The 19,998-nt window shown below is 35.7% G+C and overlaps 1 protein-coding gene across 6 annotated transcripts in view; it reads left to right on the forward strand.

Annotated features, from left to right (window-relative positions):
• LOC128227061 (DNA repair protein RAD50-like) overlaps positions 1-12,599 on the forward strand; it is a 50,506-nt gene extending 37,907 nt beyond the window's left edge. For 4 of the 6 annotated variants that reach the window (XM_052937258.1, XM_052937256.1, XM_052937257.1 and 1 more), the window contains 5 exons: positions 674-759; positions 8,740-8,885; positions 9,164-9,297; positions 9,918-10,046; positions 10,888-12,599. In XM_052937258.1, the coding sequence (XP_052793218.1) occupies positions 674-759; positions 8,740-8,885; positions 9,164-9,297; positions 9,918-10,046; positions 10,888-10,936 (544 nt within the window). In that variant the 3' untranslated portion in view covers positions 10,937-12,599. Of the gene's footprint in view, positions 1-673; positions 760-8,739; positions 8,886-9,163; positions 9,298-9,917; positions 10,048-10,887 lie in introns of those variants that run through there. The other 2 variants (XR_008259760.1, XM_052937259.1) reach the window with 2 other exon arrangements.
• The last annotated feature ends 7,399 nt before the right edge of the window (positions 12,600-19,998 follow it).

Below are 19,998 nucleotides of genomic sequence, written 5' to 3' on the forward strand. Positions count from 1 at the left end.
CAAGCTATCAGTTACCTCAAGGGATTGGCAAGCTTTGAGTTAGCTCATGGTATCAGCAAGCTATGTGTTAGCTCATGATATCTGCATGCTATTAGTTAGCTCATGCTATCAACAAGCTATGAGTTAGCTCATGGTATCGGCAAGCTATGAACTAGCTCATGGTATTGGCAAGTTACGAGTTAGCTCATGGTATCAACAAGCTATGAGTTAGCTCATTATATCGGCAAATTATGAGTTGGCTCATGGTATTGGCAAGCTATGAGTTAGCTCATGGTATCAGCAAGCTATGAGTTAGCTCATGATATTGGCAAGTTATGAGTTAGCTTATGGGATTGGCAAGCTTTGAGTTAGCTCATTGTATCAGCAAGCTTAGAGTTAGCTCATGGGATTGGCAAGCTTTGAGTTAGCACATGGTATGTGCAATCTATGAGTTAGCTCATGGCATCAGCAAGCTATGAGTTAGCTCATGATATTGGCAAGTTATGAGTTGGCTCATGGTATTGGCAAGTTATGAGTTAGCTCAAGGTATTGGCAAGCTATGAGTTAGCTCATGATATCTGCAAGCTTTGAGTTATGGTATTCGCATGCTATGAATTAGCTCATGGTATCATCAAGCTATGAGTTAGCTCATGATAACATCAAGCTATGATATCTTTCTCATCACATATTTCAGGGCGATCATGAACTACCACAATGTAAAGATGGAGGAAATCAACAAAATCATCCGTGAACTCTGGAGAAATACGTACAAGGGAAATGGTAATTTAATATGCATTTAGAGGAAAAGGATGAAGTCGTTTTGATAGCCTTAATGTTGTAGACAGCATTCTAATGTTGCATTGCAGAAACTTAAACCTGAGTGGCTGACCATATGTGTACCTGAGTTGAGTTGCTTCTGACTGTATATGTTCCTGTGTAAAGTGGCTCTTAATTGTATATAACATAGTAGCTGCTGAATGTACATAACATAGTTCCTGCTGAATGTACATAACATAGTAGCTGCTGAATGTACATAACATAGTAGCTGCTGAATGTACATAACATTGTAGCTGCTGAATGTACATAACATAGTAGCTGCTGAATGTACATAACATAGTAGCTGCTGAATGTACATAACATAGTTGCTGAATGTACATAACATAGTTCCTGCTGAATGAACATTATATAGTAGCTGCTGAATGTACATAACATAGTTCCTGCTGAATGTACATAACATAGTTACTGCTGAATGTACATAACATAGTACCGGCTGAATGTACATAACATAGTAGCTGCTGAATGTACATAACATAGTAGCTGCTGAATGTACATAACATTGTAGCTGCTGAATGTACATAACATTGTAGCTGCTGAATGTACATAACATAGTAGCTGCTGAATGTACATAACATAGCAGCTGCTGAATGTACATAACATAGTACCTGCTGAATGTACATGTACCTGAACATAGTTGTTGCTGAACATTTGTGTACCAGAGCTCAGTTGCTTCTGACTGTACATGTATCGGAACATAGTAGCTGCTGAACGTACATAACATAGTACCTGCTGAATGTACATAACATAGTAGCTGCTTAATGTACATAACATAGTAGCTGTTGTACGTACATAACATAGTAGCTGCTGAATGTACATAACATAGTACCTGCTGAATGTACATAACATAGTGCCTGCTGAATGTACATAACATAGAAGCTGGTGAATGTACATAACATAGTTCCTGCTGAATGTACATAACAAAGTAGCTGCCGAATGTACATAACATAGTAGCTGCTGAATGTACATAACATAGTAGCTGTTGAATGTACATAACATAGTAGCTGCTGAATGTACATAACATAGTAGCTGCTGAATGTACATAACATAGTACCTGCTGAATGTACATAACATAGTACCTGCTAAATGTACATGACATAGTAGCTGCTTAATGTACATAACATAGTAGCTGCTGAATGTACATAACATAGTTCCTGCTGAATGTACATAACATAGTAGCTGCTTAATGTACATAACATAGTAGCTGTTGTACGTACATAACATAGTAGCTGCTGAATGTACATAACATAGTACCTGCTGAATGTACATAACATAGTGCCTGCTGAATGTACATAACATAGAAGCTGGTGAATGTACATAACATAGTTCCTGCTGAATGTACATAACAAAGTAGCTGCCGAATGTACATAACATAGTAGCTGCTGAATGTACATGTACCTGAACATAGTTGTTGCTGAACATTTGTGTACCAGAGCTCAGTTGCTTCTGACTGTACATGTATCGGAACATAGTAGCTGCTGAATATACATAACATAGTACCTGCTGAATGTACATAACATAGTAGCTGCTTAATGTACATAACATGGTAGCTGTTGTACGTACATAACATAGTAGCTGCTAAATGTACATAACATAGTACCTGCTGAATGTACATAACATAGTGCCTGCTGAATGTACATAACATAGAAGCTGGTGAATGTACATAACATAGTTCCTGCTGAATGTACATAACAAAGTAGCTGCCGAATGTACATAACATAGTAGCTGCTGAATGTACATAACATAGTAGCTGTTGAATGTACATAACATAGTAGCTGCTGAATATACATAACATAGTACCTGCTGAATGTACATAACATAGTACCTGCTGAATATACATAACATAGTACCTGCTGAATGTACATGACATAGTAGCTGCTGAATGTACATAACATAGTAGCTGCTGAATGTACATGTACCTGAACATAGTTGTTGCTGAACATTTGTGTATCAGAGCTCAGTTGCTTCTGACTGTACATGTATCGGAACATAGTAGCTGCTGAACGTACATAACATAGTACCTGCTTAATGTACATAACATAGTAGCTGCTGGATGTACATAACATAGTTCCTGCTGAATGTACATAACATAGTAGCTGCTGAATGTACATAACATAGTAGCTGCTGAATGTACATAACATAGAAGCTGGTGAATGTGCATAACATAGTTCCTGCTGAATGTACATAACAAAGTAGCTGCCGAATGTACATAACATAGTAGCTGCTGAATGTACATAACATAGTAGCTGCTGAATGTACATAACATAGTAGCTGCTGAATGTACATAACATAGTAGCTGCTGAATGTACATAACATAGTAGCTGCTGAATGTACATAACATAGTACCTGTTGAATGTACATAACATAGTAGCTGGTGAATGTACATAACATAGTACCTGCTGAATGTACATAACATAGTTCCTGCTGAATGTACATAACATACGTACCAGAGCTCAGTTGCTTCTGACTGTACATGTATCGGAACATAGTAGCTGCTGAATATACATAACATAGTACCTGCTTAATGTACATAACATAGTAGCTGCTGAACGTACATAACATAGTACCTGCTTAATGTACATAACATAGTAGCTGCTGGATGTACATAACATAGTTCCTGTTGAATGTACATAACATAGTAGCTGCTGAATGTACATAACATAGTAGCTGCTGAATGTACATAACATAGTTCCTGCTGAATGTACATAACATAGGAGCTGCTGAATGTACATAACATAGTAGCTGCTGAATGTACATAACATAGTTCCTGCTGAATGTACATAACATAGTACCTGCTGAATGTACATAACATAGTACTGGCTGAATGTACATAACATAGTAGCTGCTGTACGTACATAACATAGTAGCTGCTGAATGTACATAACATAGTTCCTGCTGAATGTACATAACATAGTACCTGCTGAATGTACATAACATAGTACCTGCTAAATGTACATAACATAGTTCCTGCTGAATGTACATAACATAGTACCTGCTGAATGTACATAACATAGTTCCTGCTGAATGTACATAACATAGTACCTGCTGAATGTACATAACATAGTACCTGCTAAATGTACATAACATAGTTCCTGCTGGATGTACATAACATAGTTCCTGCTGAATGTACATAACATAGTAGCTGCTGAATGTACATAACATAGTAGCTGCTGAATGTACATACCATAGTAGCTGCTGAATGTACATAACATAGTAGCTGCTGAATGTACATACCATAGTACCTGCTGAATGTACATAACATAGTACCTGCTGAATGTACATAACATAGTACCTGTTGAATGTACATAACATAGTAGCTGCTAAATGTACATAACATAGTACCTGCTGAATGTACATAACATAGTACCTGTTGAATGTACATAACATAGTAGCTGCTGAATGTACATAACATAGTTCCTGCTGAATGTACATAACATAGTTCTTGCTGAATGTACATAACATAGTAGCTGCTGAATGTACATAACATAGTAGCTGCTGAATGTACATAATATAGTTCCTGCTGAATGTACATAACATAGTACCTGCTGAATGTACATAACATAGTAGCTGCTGAATGTACATAACATAGTAGCTGCTGAATGTACATAACATAGTAGCTGCTGAATATACATAACATAGTACCTGCTGAATGTACATAACATAGTACCTGCTGAATGTACATAACATAGTACCTGCTGAATGTACATAACATAGTACCTGCTGAATGTACATAACATAGTACCTGCTGAATGTACATAACATAGTAGCTGCTGAATGTACATAACATAGTTCCTGCTGAATGTACATAACATAGTACCTGTTGAATATACATAACATAGTACCTGCTGAATGTACATAACATAGTACCTGCTGAATGTACATAACATAGTACTGGCTGAATATACATAACATAGTACCTGTTGAATGTACATAACATAGTAGCTGGTGAATGTACATAACATAGTACCTGCTGAATGTACATAACATAGTACCTGTTGAATGTACATAACATAGTAGCTGCTGAATATACATAACATAGTACCTGCTGAATGTACATAACATAGTACTGGCTGAATGTACATAACATAGTAGCTGCTGTACGTACATAACATAGTAGCTGCTGAATGTACATAACATAGTTCCTGCTGAATGTACATAACATAGTACTGGCTGAATATACATAACATAGTACCTGTTGAATGTACATAACATAGTAGCTGGTGAATGTACATAACATAGTACCTGCTGAATGTACATAACATAGTACCTGTTGAATGTACATAACATAGTAGCTGCTGAATATACATAACATAGTACCTGCTGAATGTACATAACATAGTACTGGCTGAATGTACATAACATAGTAGCTGCTGTACGTACATAACATAGTAGCTGCTGAATGTACATAACATAGTTCCTGCTGAATGTACATAACATAGTACCTGTTGAATATACATAACATAGTACCTGCTGAATGTACATAACATAGTACCTGCTGAATGTACATAACATAGTACCTGCTGAATGTACATAACATAGTACCTGTTGAATATACATAACATAGTACCTGCTGAATGTACATAACATAGTACCTGCTGAATGTACATAACATAGTACCTGCTGAATGTACATAACATAGTACCTGTTGAATATACATAACATAGTACCTGCTGAATGTACATAACATAGTACCTGCTGAATGTACATAACATAGTACCTGTTGAATATACATAACATAGTAGCTGCTGAATGTACATAACATAGTACCTGCTGAATGTACATAACATAGTACCTGTTGAATGTACATAACATAGTAGCTGCTGAATAAACATAACATAGTACCTGCTGAATGTACATAACATAGTACTGGCTGAATGTACATAACATAGTAGCTGCTGTACGTACATAACATAGTAGCTGCTGAATGTACATACCATAGTACCTGCTGAATGTACATAACATAGTACCTGTTGAATGTACATAACATAGTAGCTGCTGAATGTACATAACATAGTTCCTGCTGAATGTACATAACATAGTTCTTGCTGAATGTACATAACATAGTAGCTGCTGAATGTACATAACATAGTAGCTGCTGAATGTACATAATAAAGTTCCTGCTGAATGTACATAACATAGTACCTGCTGAATGTACATAACATAGTAGCTGCTGAATGTACATAACATAGTAGCTGCTGAATGTACATAACATAGTAGCTGCTGAATGTACATAACATAGTACCTGCTGAATGTACATAACATAGTACCTGCTGAATGTACATAACATAGTACCTGCTGAATGTACATAACATAGTACCTGCTGAATGTACATAACATAGTACTTGCTGAATGTACATAACATAGTAGCTGCTGAATGTACATAACATAGTTCCTGCTGAATGTACATAACATAGTACCTGTTGAATATACATAACATAGTACCTGCTGAATGTACATAACATAGTACCTGCTGAATGTACATAACATAGTACTGGCTGAATATACATAACATAGTACCTGTTGAATGTACATAACATAGTAGCTGGTGAATGTACATAACATAGTACCTGCTGAATGTACATAACATAGTACCTGTTGAATGTACATAACATAGTAGCTGCTGAATATACATAACATAGTACCTGCTGAATGTACATAACATAGTACTGGCTGAATGTACATAACATAGTAGCTGCTGTACGTACATAACATAGTAGCTGCTGAATGTACATAACATAGTTCCTGCTGAATGTACATAACATAGTACCTGTTGAATATACATAACATAGTACCTGCTGAATGTACATAACATAGTACCTGCTGAATGTACATAACATAGTACCTGCTGAATGTACATAACATAGTACCTGTTGAATATACATAACATAGTACCTGCTGAATGTACATAACATAGTACCTGCTGAATGTACATAACATAGTACCTGCTGAATGTACATAACATAGTACCTGTTGAATATACATAACATAGTACCTGCTGAATGTACATAACATAGTACCTGCTGAATGTACATAACATAGTACCTGTTGAATATACATAACATAGTAGCTGCTGAATGTACATAACATAGTACCTGCTGAATGTACATAACATAGTACCTGTTGAATGTACATAACATAGTAGCTGCTGAATAAACATAACATAGTACCTGCTGAATGTACATAACATAGTACTGGCTGAATGTACATAACATAGTAGCTGCTGTACGTACATAACATTGTAGCTGCTGAATGTACATAACATAGTGCCTGCTGAATGTACATAACATAGTACCTGCTGAATGTACATAACATAGTAGCTGCTGAATGTACATAACATAGTTCCTGCTGAATGTACATAACATAGTACCTGCTGAATGTACATAACATAGTTCCTGCTGAATGTACATAACATAGTACCTGCTGGATGTACATAACATAGTACCTGCTAAATGTACATAACATAGTTCCTGCTGGATGTACATAACATAGTTCCTGCTGAATGTACATAACATAGTAGCTGCTGAATGTTGATAACATAGTAGCTGCTGAGTGTACATACCATAGTAGCTGCTGAATGTACATAACATAGTACCTGCTAAATGTACATAACATAGTAGCTGCTGAATGTACATAACATAGTACCTGCTGAATGTACATAACATAGTTCCTGCTGAATGTACATAACATAGTTCTTGCTGAATGTACATAACATAGTAGCTGCTGAATGTACATAACATAGTAGCTGCTGAATGTACATAACATAGTACCTGCTGAATGTACATAACATAGTAGCTGCTGAATGTACATAACATAGTAGCTGCTGAATGTACATAACATAGTACCTGCTGAATGTACATAACATAGTACCTGCTGAATGTACATAACATAGTACCTGCTGAATGTACATAACATAGTACCTGTTGAATGTACATAACATAGTACCTGCTGAATGTACATAACATAGTACCTGCTGAATATACATAACATAGTACCTGCTGAATGTACACAACATAGTAGCTGCTGAATATACATAACATAGTACCTGCTGAATGTACATAACATAGTACCTGTTGAATGTACATAACATAGTAGCTGCTGAATGTACATAACATAGTACCTGCTGAATGTACATAACATAGTAGCTGCTGAATGTACATAACATAGTAGCTGCTGAATGTACATAACATAGTTCCTGCTGAATGTACATAACATAGTTCCTGCTGAATGTACATAACATAGTAGCTGCTGAATGTACATAACATAGTAGCTGCTGAATGTACATAATATAGAAGCTGGTGAATGTACATAACATAGTAGCTGCTGAATGTACATAGCATAGTAGCTGCTGAATGTACATAACATAGTACCTGCTGAATGTACATAACATAGTTCCTGCTGAATGTACATAACATAGTACCTGCTGAATGTACATAACATAGTTCCTGCTGAATGTACATAACATAGTAGCTGCTGAATGTACATAACATAGTACCTGCTGAATGTACATGACATAGTTCCTGCTGAATGTACATAACATAGTAGCTGCTGAATGTACATAACATAGAAGCTGGTGAATGTACAGAACGTAGTTCCTGCTGAATGTACATAACATAGTAGCTGCTGAATGTACATGACATAGTAGCTGCTGAATGTACATAACATAGTAGCTGCTGAATGTACATAACATAGTAGCTGCTGAATGTACATAACATAGTTCCTGCTGAATGTACATGACATAGTACCTGCTGACCAAATCTGTACTTGCGCTGAGTTGCTTCTGACCTTACATGTACCTGAACAAAGTAGCTGCTGAGATAATTGAATAACAAATTGAAGGAACTCAACAATTTGTGAGGGCACCAACATTGAAAGCTTTTACCAACAATTAACCCAACATATTTATCATAAAACAAACTAACTTTTCAGACATAGAGACTATAGAGATCCGTTCAGACGAGGATGATTCTACTACATCCATAAGGACTCGTAAGACATACAACTACCGCGTGGTGCTGATCAAACCAGGAGGCGTCGTCATAGACATGAGGGGGCGCTGCAGTGCTGGACAAAAGGTAAGGACTGTATGTGGTACTATAATGCTAGGATATTAGTATTCCATTTAATTGACCAATAAAATGGGTTATAGGTCTTCAATAAATTACAGCACATTAATATGTATGACAATGGAATGCTTAACAATCTCATACCAAAGAGCTCTGACAAGTGACCAGCTGGAGCTACGCCCCCCTTCGTGTCATGTTCATTCTGTGATTGGACAGTGCTATTGAATTCCTTGAATAACTGATATGCTGTCTATTGAGAATGTTATCAATGAAATTTCATCCTGTAGGTGTTGGCTTCATTGCTGATCCGTCTTGCTTTGGCGGAGACATTCTGTCTGAACTGTGGCATTCTGGCGCTGGATGAGCCGACCACCAACCTAGACCGGGAAAACATTGAGAGTCTGGCTGGGGCTCTTGTAGAGTAGGTCTTACCTGTTTAAGCTTCAACTATTCTGTGATTTACTAAAATACTGGTTTGGAACTGTACCCTCTTTGCATTTCATGTATACAAGAATTGTCCAGTATACAGCAGCTAGTTTCATTGGTAAATTATATTCATGGTAACAGGTAACAAGTCTGACACTGAAAAAAACAACATCTTTTAGGATAAGGAATAAGATGTTTGTGACTCTATGTTTTTAACCTGTAGTACTGTTGCCTTCTCATGTTTAAATAATTCTTATCAGGGCTGATAAAATCTGACAATTTACCAGTTTTGACTGATTTTGACCAGACCGGACCGATTTCAGTAACTGAAAATGGCTAAAAAAAATGTTTTTTACAATTTCAGTCCAATAAGCCAAGTTAGTAAAAGATACCCATATATATCAAACCTTGTTTGGCCATCACACGACCCAAATCGACAGACCCGGACCAATTGAAATTTCACAATTTTATCAGCCCTGATTCTTAGGAAATAATAAATGGTTTGAAGCATACCCCCAGCACTTGCTAGTAAAGATCTTGTTTCTGATGGAATGTTATCATGGAAGTTTTAAATCAGTTCTTCAGTTGTTTATTGATTGCATATTTATATTTAAGCATCATCAAGGGACGTCGTCACCAGAAGAACTTCCAGCTCGTCGTGATCACCCATGACGAGGATTTTGTGGAACTACTTGGCAGATCAGACTATGTGGACTACTTTTTCAAAGTTGCCAAGAACCAGTAGTAAGTATCTACAGAAGATATGTCTGAGAGAGTTAACTTTATGACTTGCTAGAGGTATTTTGTTCCAGTCAATGGTGAATCTAGATACTTTTCGAATGAAACATGAATATTTATTTGAATGTCTGTTTTCAAAAGAAAAAGTTATTGTCATACCCATTCAATTTTTAAAACTTAAAGCTGCACTTTCACAGATTGATTGATTTGACTTTTATTTTTATTTTTCGTCTTTGAATGAGTAAATTTTTGTGTAAATATCTGGAAACAAGTGATATGAGACTGTTGACAAAAGAGCAGATCCCAATTTTCATGTTAAAGATCACAAATAGATGTTTTATGGCTAAAAGAGTAATGAACGCTTTAAGAAAAATGGGGGGGGGGGTTCGGTAGTTTTCTAAACATTTCAGGTTTGTTCTATCGTGAGTTATGTTATATGACTGAATTGAAGGCATTGATGCCAAAATCGGCTGATTCTGAGACAAAAATAAATAAAAAAAGGTCAAAACTGTAAATCTGTGAGAGTGCAGCTTTTAGCTTTAGACATAACAATAAAAAGCTGTTTAAGATATCAAAAAACAAAACTTGGTTCCCATGTTGCTAGATACAATATGCACATGTATGGCATAACTCTGGCTGTCACAATTGAGTTATGTCCGTTGTTTTAATGAAAAGCCACAGACAAGACTTAGTGCTGTAGTTTGTTCTGCAGTGCTCTTGTTTATCAAATAAATATTCATTAAAGTCTTGAGTCATATTAAAAAGGTTTTTAACTGATTCCTAAAAATTTCAAGTCACAAAACTGTCGGGTAAAGACATTTAAGGAAAAAAATCTCTCATTTTACAGTGGGTTTTCCCAGCTGACCAAGAAGGAGGTTACGGAACTTAGAAGTTAGAATCCTGACGAGACATATACCGTACTGACATTTGTGAATATTCCTCTGTTGTGTTGGAAATCAGACCAACTGGATCAGCCAGCAGTGTTCAGAAGTGCTATATTTATGCCCCCTTTTGAAAAAAGTGGGGTATATTGTTTTGCACATGTCGGTCGGTCGGTCGGTCTGTCTGTCTGTCTGTCGGTCGGTCGGTCGGAATACCAAATGGTTTCCGATCAATAACTTGAGAACGCTTTGACCGAGGGACCTCATACTTGGTATGTGTATTGGTCATCACCAGCAGATGAACCCTATTGATTTTGAGGTCAGTGGGTCAAAGGTCAAGGTCAGTGTGACCTTTACATGAAAAACGGTTTCCGATCAATAACTTGAGAACGCTTTGACCCAGGAACCTCATACTTGGTAGGTGTATTGGTCATGACCAGCAGATGAACCCTATTGATTTTGAGGTCAGTGGGTCAAAGGTCAAGGTCAGTGTGACCTTAACATGAAAAACGGTTTCCGATCAATAACTTGAGAACGCTTTGACCCAGGGACCTCATACTAGGTAGGCTTATTGGTCATGACCAGCAGATGAACCCTATTGATTTTGAGGTCAGTGGGTCAAAGGTCAAGGTCAGTGTGACCTTTACATGAAAAACGGTTTCCGATCAATAACTTGAGAACGCTTTGACCCAGGAACCTCATACTTGGTAGGTGTATTGGTCATGACCAGCAGATGAACCCTATTGATTTTGAGGTCAAAGGTCAAGGTCAGTGTGACCTTAACATGAAAAACGGTTTCCGATCAATAACTTGAGAACGCTTTGACCCAGGGACCTCATACTAGGTAGGCTTATTGGTCATGACCAGCAGATGAACCCTATTGATTTTGAGGTCAGTGGGTCAAAGGTCAAGGTCAGTGTGACTGTAAGCTGAAAAAAGGTTTTCTGATTGTCCATATTTTATTTTCTTATATAGTAGACAGTAGAAATTTATATGTCACTAAATGCATGAGTTGAAGTATCAGTTTTCAGTGAACATCTAGTTTAATTATGCCCCCCTTCGAAGCAGAGGGGTTATATAATTGCTTTGCACATGTCGGTCGGTCTGTTGGAAGACCAAAGCTTGTCCGAGTGATAACTCAACAATTCCCGGACCTATGGTCATCAAACTTGACATGAAGATTAGGTATGACCAGTAGATGACCTGCCTCATATGCATCCAATGACAAATCAGCTGTCATTTCAGTCCATGCATATTTCATTCAATTGTCCAAATATTTCTGGCAACTTGGCACTCAGGGGGCATAATGTTTGACAAACATCTCTTGTTGTATTTTGTTTTGCAAAGGATTAAGTCTGTTTGACACTAATTCTTTCATCATTGTATATACATCATTATACATGTATATGGACAAGGTATCTTGTGGAAATTTTCTTTCAACAAATAGCAAATGTTACAATTTTAATCAAATTGATAACTCTTTTTTTTCATTGATAAATTAATTGAACTGAATGTGAATTGAATGCATGAACCAAAAACGTTTTGTTTAAAACGCCATGTACATGTTTTTGAAGCAATTAAATTTTTTGTGGTTAACAATTCTACATATTGAATTTAATGTTGATTTGGATTATTGATGTTTTGTTACTAGAGAATAAATTTGTTCAGCTACTCTTAAGTTTGTCTTTTATTTTATTTTACTTACTAAAACAGAAAAACATAATTGTGATTCATATGATGATGGAAGGCTATGTTAAGAAATATGTATACAAACTGGTAATTTGTAAATACATGGAAATAATGAATAATCAGAATTAATTTATTACATGTTCATGTAATAACACATTCTCTTACGCAGAGTGGTCAGAAATTGGTTCAGGAAGAGCAAATTATTTGATAAGCATATAGAGAACTGATTTTTTTACCTTCTGTACCCTGTGCATAGGGTGTCTTACATTAAAACAGCACAAAATAGCCTCTGGAATACATACAATGAAAACTTCTACCAGTTTTGGTTTTCTAGTGAATTGCTTCAATAGCTTCTGAAAAAAAAATCCTACAAAGAGGACAAGTATTGTTTCATAAATGGTACTTCATTATAATGAGAATGTTAAATGCATGGGTTAAAAAGTGAGTGAATGTCTTGTTTTAACATACAGATCTTAAGCTCATCTGTTTTTTTAATAAAAAAGGTAAAATGTGTGTCATAGCATTCCGGAAATTTAACCTTGTCCATTACTCAAAAACTGTTTCAAGATTTTCAAATGAAAGTTGGTACACATGTTCCCAGAGACAATATGCACATCTACAGCAATACCCATAACTCTTGACTTCTATTAGTTCAGTAATGCCCCTTGTTTGACTGGAAGCTAACAGACAAGCATTGACATTTAGTCCATAGTACACTTGTTTCACTGAAATATAGTCTCAACCTTATAATGATGGTACAGAAAAGTCTAGACCCAGGATGAGATATTGGTACGCTGAATATACATACAAATCTTTAGTTAAGTAGTTAAAATGTCATTTGATAGTATTTTGTTATTCTCAAAAAAGATTAGGAAAGTTGCCAATATGAAATATATAGGTTCATATCTTTTTAATGTGTTCAAAGTATTACTTAATTTGCCAATACAAAAATAGGTGACTATGTAATTCAAATACTAAAATCTTAGTTTTAAGTATGACAAATGTTGAAAAAAAAAGAGTTTCTGTATTGTGTCACCGCCTGGATTTCCTTGTAGGCGACAGTGTCAGTTTGTGTATACCACATGATAAATTGCGTCATAAATGCTATGTCTGAAGGCAATATTTGGATTTGAAAAAAAAAGACTTTAAACAAAGATAACTTCACTATTTCTTCACCATTTAAATAAAAGATAGCGCAGTCTATGCCGCTTACAGAGCCCCACCTTCGGTCTTTTACCAGAATTTGATTGAGAGTTTAGTTTCTTTAAACACTTTTGACAAATCTTTTCATAATACGGCCATCTGATGGAGCACTGTCAAAACATAATTTTGGAAACAGGTTTGCCGAAGTGTTTGATGAAACTAATGACTTTATCAAACTTAGGTGATAAAACAAATGCGGGGCTCTTTAAGAGGCATATAGAGAACTGAATTTTTTACCTTCTGTAAGTAGACTGCCCTTTATTTCATTTAAAAAGCTGTTGAACAAGAAAAGTTATCTTTGATTTAAGTCTTCACTTTAAGCAAAATGTTGCCATCTGGCGTTGCATATATGACATCATTTATCACGTGGTATACACACACTGAGTGTGGGCATGTGAAAAATAATCTTGGCTATATCTAAAAAAAACATATATTCAAATGATATTCAAATGAAACTTGGTACACAATGTCATGTTTCCATCGTCAATATGCACATATATAAATAGCAAGGCTTATAACTTTGACATTTAAAATAATTATTGTCAAGTTATGTGCCTTTTTAGCCACATTTTTATGCCCCCGAAGGTGGGCATATTAAAATCGCACCGTCCGTCTGTCCGTCCGTCCTTCCATCCGTCCGTGTGTCCGGCTCAATAACTCGTGTCCGGGCTGTAACTTTCCCTTGTATGGACAGATTTTAAAATAACTTGCCACATGTGTTCCACATACCAAGACGACGTGTCGCGTGCAAGACCCATGCCCCTACCTTAAAGGTCAAGGTCACACTTAGTCTTTATTCACAATGGAGTGCTGCATATAGGACATAGAGTATAGGTTGTCGTGTCCGGGCTGTAACTTTCCCTTGTATAGACAGATTTTAAAATAACTTGCCACATGTGTTCCACATACCAAGACAACGTGTCCCGTGCAAGACCCGTGTCCCTACCTCAAAGGTCAAGGTCACACTTAGTCTTTATTCACAATGGAGTGCTGCATATAGGACATAGAGTATAGGTTGTCGTGTCCGGGCTGTAACTTTCCCTTGTATGGACAGATTTTAAAATAACTTGCCACATGTGTTCCACATACTAAGACGACGTGCCGTGTGCAAGACCCGTGCCCCTACCTCAAAGGTCAAGGTCACACTTAGTCTTTATTCACGATGGAGTGCTGCATATAAGGACATAGAGTATAGGTTGTCGTGTCCGGGCTGTAACTTTCCCGTGTATGGACAGATTTTAAAATAACTTGCCACATGTGATCCACATACCAAGACATCTTGTCGCGTGAATGACCCGTGTCCCTACCTCTAAGGTCAAGGTCACACTTAGGTGTTTATTCACAATGGAGTGCTGCATATAAGGACATAGAGTATAGGTTGTCGTGTCCAGGCTGTAACTTTCCCTTGTATGGACAGATTTTAAAATAACTTGCCACATGTGTTCCACAAACCAAGATGACGTGTCGCGTGCAAGACCCATGTCCCTACCTCTAAGGTCAAGGTCACACTTAGGTGTTTATTCACAACAGAGTGCTGCATATAAGGACATAGAGTATAAGTTGTCGTGTCCGGGCTGTAACTTTCCCTTGTATGGACAGATTGTAAAATAACTTGCCACATGTGTTCCACATACCAAGACGATGTGTCGCATGACAGACCCGTGTCCCTATCTCAAAGGTCAAGGTCACACTTGGGTGTTTATTCACAATGGAATGCTGCATATATAAGGACATAACAGTGTCGGTTGTCAACTATGGGTGATTTTTTTATGTTTAGAGGCAATTTAAAATAACTTGCCATATGTATTTGACATGTAAAGGCAAGATCAACTTTTCATGTACTGACCTTGTTCATAGGTCAATGTCACAATCGGGGGCATTCGTCACATACTGTGACAGCTCTTGTTCAATGAAAAATTACAGTTTATAGAATTGCAAAAAAAACGGGTTGCGGGTGGGCAGATGTTGTTAGCAATTCTGCATTAAAGTTCTTATTATATGTCATAAGTTCAATAGTTTTTATCCAATTGTTATGAAACTTGGTCAGAATACTTGACTGAAACACAGACTTGAGGAGCATTAGCGTTTGCTCCATGGTGCTCTGGTTTTTGGCGTCTGTTCTATTCCACATAGCTTCAATACTCCGTCAAGCTTTGAGTATAAGATCCAGTTCTGTAATTACTCATTTGGAACAAAATATTTAATTGTATTCAAAATGGTATGCTGGTATTAAATGCATAAAATGTTTATTTAAGGAAATATGATTCTTATTAAAGCTGGCTGTCATTGTTAATCAACAATTAATGTCCAATTTTGATAAATATGAATACCAGCATTACATGTATTGTGATTAAAATATCTCCGATTCCACTTGTTTGTTAAAAGTAGGAGCCGAGTGAAGTACATCATAACATTTCATATTCAAACCTCGGTAGCATTTAAATTATTGGATGTAAATTGAAAAAAATAATTGTAAACATGCACTTCAAATAGTTTAATTGATCCTTGATTGATATTCTGCACGAGTGGATAGTTTTATAAGAAAGTTATTTTCAGTCTGATATTTTGAAGGCATTGAAATTGTCCGCATTTCTTTGCATGTCAAAATGTTCAAGTGTTTCAAGAGGGGCTTCATAGGGTGTCAGAAAATTGAAATAAAAAATCCCTCTCTGAGGTAAATTATTAAACCCAAGAGTGGTACTTGATTGCTTTTGATTAAGCGTAATTATGTTTTCAAGGACAACCAATGATTTAGGATGATGTTTCCTAAAGAATTTTGATGTTAGTAGAAATGAAATGACTTTTGAAATGATTTCTAAAAAAGCCTGTTGAAGTTTCTAAATCATCATTATAGGAGTATTGATATTTTAGCAAAAAGCTAAGATTTAATACCATTTGGGCAAATCAGATGATTGTAATTTCTACCTTTCATTTCTGCTTCAGATGGCAAAAGCCTACTTTTTTCTCGGGTAATATTATGTTACACGGTGCAAAATGATAATTTATACTTGACTATAATATAGGTTAACTTAAGGTTTTAGCTGAAGAGTTATGGAGGTTGCTGCACTCTGTCCTTTTGCGGTAGCACCCTTCTGCCCTCTTGGAGTCCAACATGCATACCCACCTACCTTCCAATGAATTAAATGCTGAGGATAATGATATATTTCTTTTGTTTTGATTAAAACATAAAATTATAAAATCATACAAACTTAATGAATTCTACATATTTGGTAGTTCAAACGTAAGATTTACGGTAAACTTCATTTAAGCAGAATTCCAAACATTTTCTGTGAACTTATTATGTTCAAATTCTTCATTATAAGCCTGACACGATGTGCTCTTTTGTCCCTTTTCTGTAGCACCCTGCCCTTTTTAAAACCGGACTATATTCTTGGTACATTTCCACCCTTTTCATTAGTTAAGATGCTATCACATGGTCAATCATGGAGAGTGATATACACCAGCAAAAAGTGATATTTATTCAAAACCACTAATATTGTATCAGGACATGACTTTATTCCTGTTGTACACTATTTTTTAAAGCTGCACTCTCACAGATTTACCGCTTTTACAATTTTTTTTACTTTTTGTCTTGGAATAAGCAAATTTTTGCATAAATATCTGGAAACTAGTGATAAAAGACTGCTGACAAAATATTAGATTGCAGAATTTCATATATTTCAGTTCAAAAACTAATGTTTTATGGCTTAAAGCGTTACTATCGGTTTAAGAAAAAAAGAACTTAAATAGAAAAAATATGTGACTAATTTTTGTCAGCAGTCTTACATGAATGGTTTACATGCATTTTCGCATAAACTGGCTTGTTCCAAAACAAAAAAGTAAAAAAAAGTTGTCAAAACATGCAATCTGTAAGAGCAAATCTGATTGGTCAACAGTAATTATTGGATAAATGTTGACCAATCACTCAACATCTTGGCTAACTTTGACTAAACGCAGGAGATAACCAGTTTCATGCAAATGGCTGCAAAAATATAATTGATGACAGTGAAGTTATCTCATGAAAACAACATTTTGGACATAAAGATTTACATTACCAAAAAAAAATTGTTTTAAGGAGATTTTTACAAAGAGCATGATAATAAAACACTGGTACTAATGGTAATAATACGGTCAGGTAATTATATTATCAGTAACTGTTACTTTCTAAAGTCCTTTAAATTTGATATACGCCTTTAATCATTCAAAATCTGTTTACCGGTACATTAAAAAAAACTACTACCTTACTACATTTTTAAAGACCATTGTATATCTTTCTAAATATGTAACATGGTTTTACATCAGCATCCTTACCATTGGTTGAAGGAAACCTATCTTTTATATTAAGTTAATCATAATATTGATCTTAAACTTCACTGAATAACCCAGAATCACCCACAAACATCCTGAAACCCAAACCTTTCTACCCACACGTTTAATAAGGCTTGATATATATGTCTCCGCGGGATTACAGCTTAATTGTCAGGTTAAATACAGGTTGTGCTCCGAGACCTGCCAATTTGATACCAGGGACGTGAAGCAAGTTCTGGTACCTCCACTCTGACTCATTTAAATGCAGGTAACTAAATACTCCAGGTTGCTTTAATGTGCGTCCCTTATTTGAAATTAATTAGTGCATCGGTAAAACATATTATGCGCTCACGTGCCTAATTATATTTCATGTTCAGCTAGTATTGTTACAAACTTTTTACAAATTAAATTACATGCAGAACGCCAAAATATACTTAAAATCATTGTGGTATTTTTGCGTGCGCTGATTAATAACCGATTGTTTTTTGTAAATTCACACAAATCAATGTAGAACTTAATAAACCACGTCAATTTTTCTTATTATATACTTCAGATCTTACGTCATGTAATTAATTTCAATCAAAGTTGAGGATCTCATTTCTCCCCATCCATGGACCATGTTACTGCATGTTTTGTACTTTACAGCTTTTTTTCCTGCACACAGCGTCAATCAGCCTGGATTATCATTTGGTTTCAAGTTTGTTGTAAAAAGTAATTGGTGCTCCTTTTGAAGTAGTAGAATCTTCATATGATTTTAATGAGATTGGTTATTGCCAGAATAAAAAGCAAATGTCTTAGAACTTATACCCTGGTTGATAATTTGAGATCCATTGTATACAGTATGATACGGTATATGCAATCATTATTAAGGACTTTCAAAGAAAAGTCTGTATTAAAGTCAGAAGTTATATTGTATTTTAATATAAAGGTAATAGTGTTAAATAGTAATGTGGTTTATGTACATGAGGATTGTAACTTGGAGATGGAAACCATTTAAGATATTCACATAATATATTAGTCAAAAATTTCAAATCAATTTCATGTATTAATAAGAATGATAGAGCAAATGTTCAGCTGAGGTAAACAGACGGGCATTAGGATACCTTTGAGTCCTCTTGTAAGCATTTCTGATGTTTCGTTACCAAGTGACAAATAAATAAAAGGTATAATAGTATTAACTGTTTGATCTACATTAGTCATATGTGCACTGTAGCATTTGTTCTGCATTTACCCCATCACCATTATTATAGATTTTTTTACTTGTAAATCGATGATTTTGTTCTAATTTATGAAAGTATTAATTCATCATAATACAGTCCATGCAGAATAATTAAGAATTCAAACATTATATTTGCGCTCTCACTTCCGACGTTGATTTATGGGACAGAAAATACTAACACCCAACTGGATTGAAAAGAGCTGATGCATGTTGCAGCAGCCGGAATTTATTTTGAAAAGGACTGGTGCATTTGCAACCCAGTTCGCATAACTTGTATGATTACATAATAATGTAAGTAATGTGTAAAAGTCCCATAAAGTTGGGCACATAAGAAAGTCCAAACTATTGACATATAAAGTAAATTGGACAGGCAGAGATGCGGCAGGTGGGAAGGTGGAAAAATCAACAGCAAATTTGCAGTGTGCAATCTGCATGAGCTTGGAAAATAGAAAGGCCCTTATGCTCACATGTGGTCTGCAGCTTTGAATGCACTGAGCTTATAAACTTTAATATCAGGCATGAATATGATACGACTGTTTAATAACAACTATTTTACCTTGATTATGGGAAGAAAGTTTCACAGTTTTTCTTTTTTCTCGGATAATATATGAAGGAGAAAAAAGTAATGAACAATGAATTAGTTATAGAATATCTTTAT

This window comes from Mya arenaria, chromosome 3, assembly GCF_026914265.1.
Source record: "Mya arenaria isolate MELC-2E11 chromosome 3, ASM2691426v1".
Lineage (NCBI taxonomy): Eukaryota > Metazoa > Mollusca > Bivalvia > Myida > Myidae > Mya > Mya arenaria.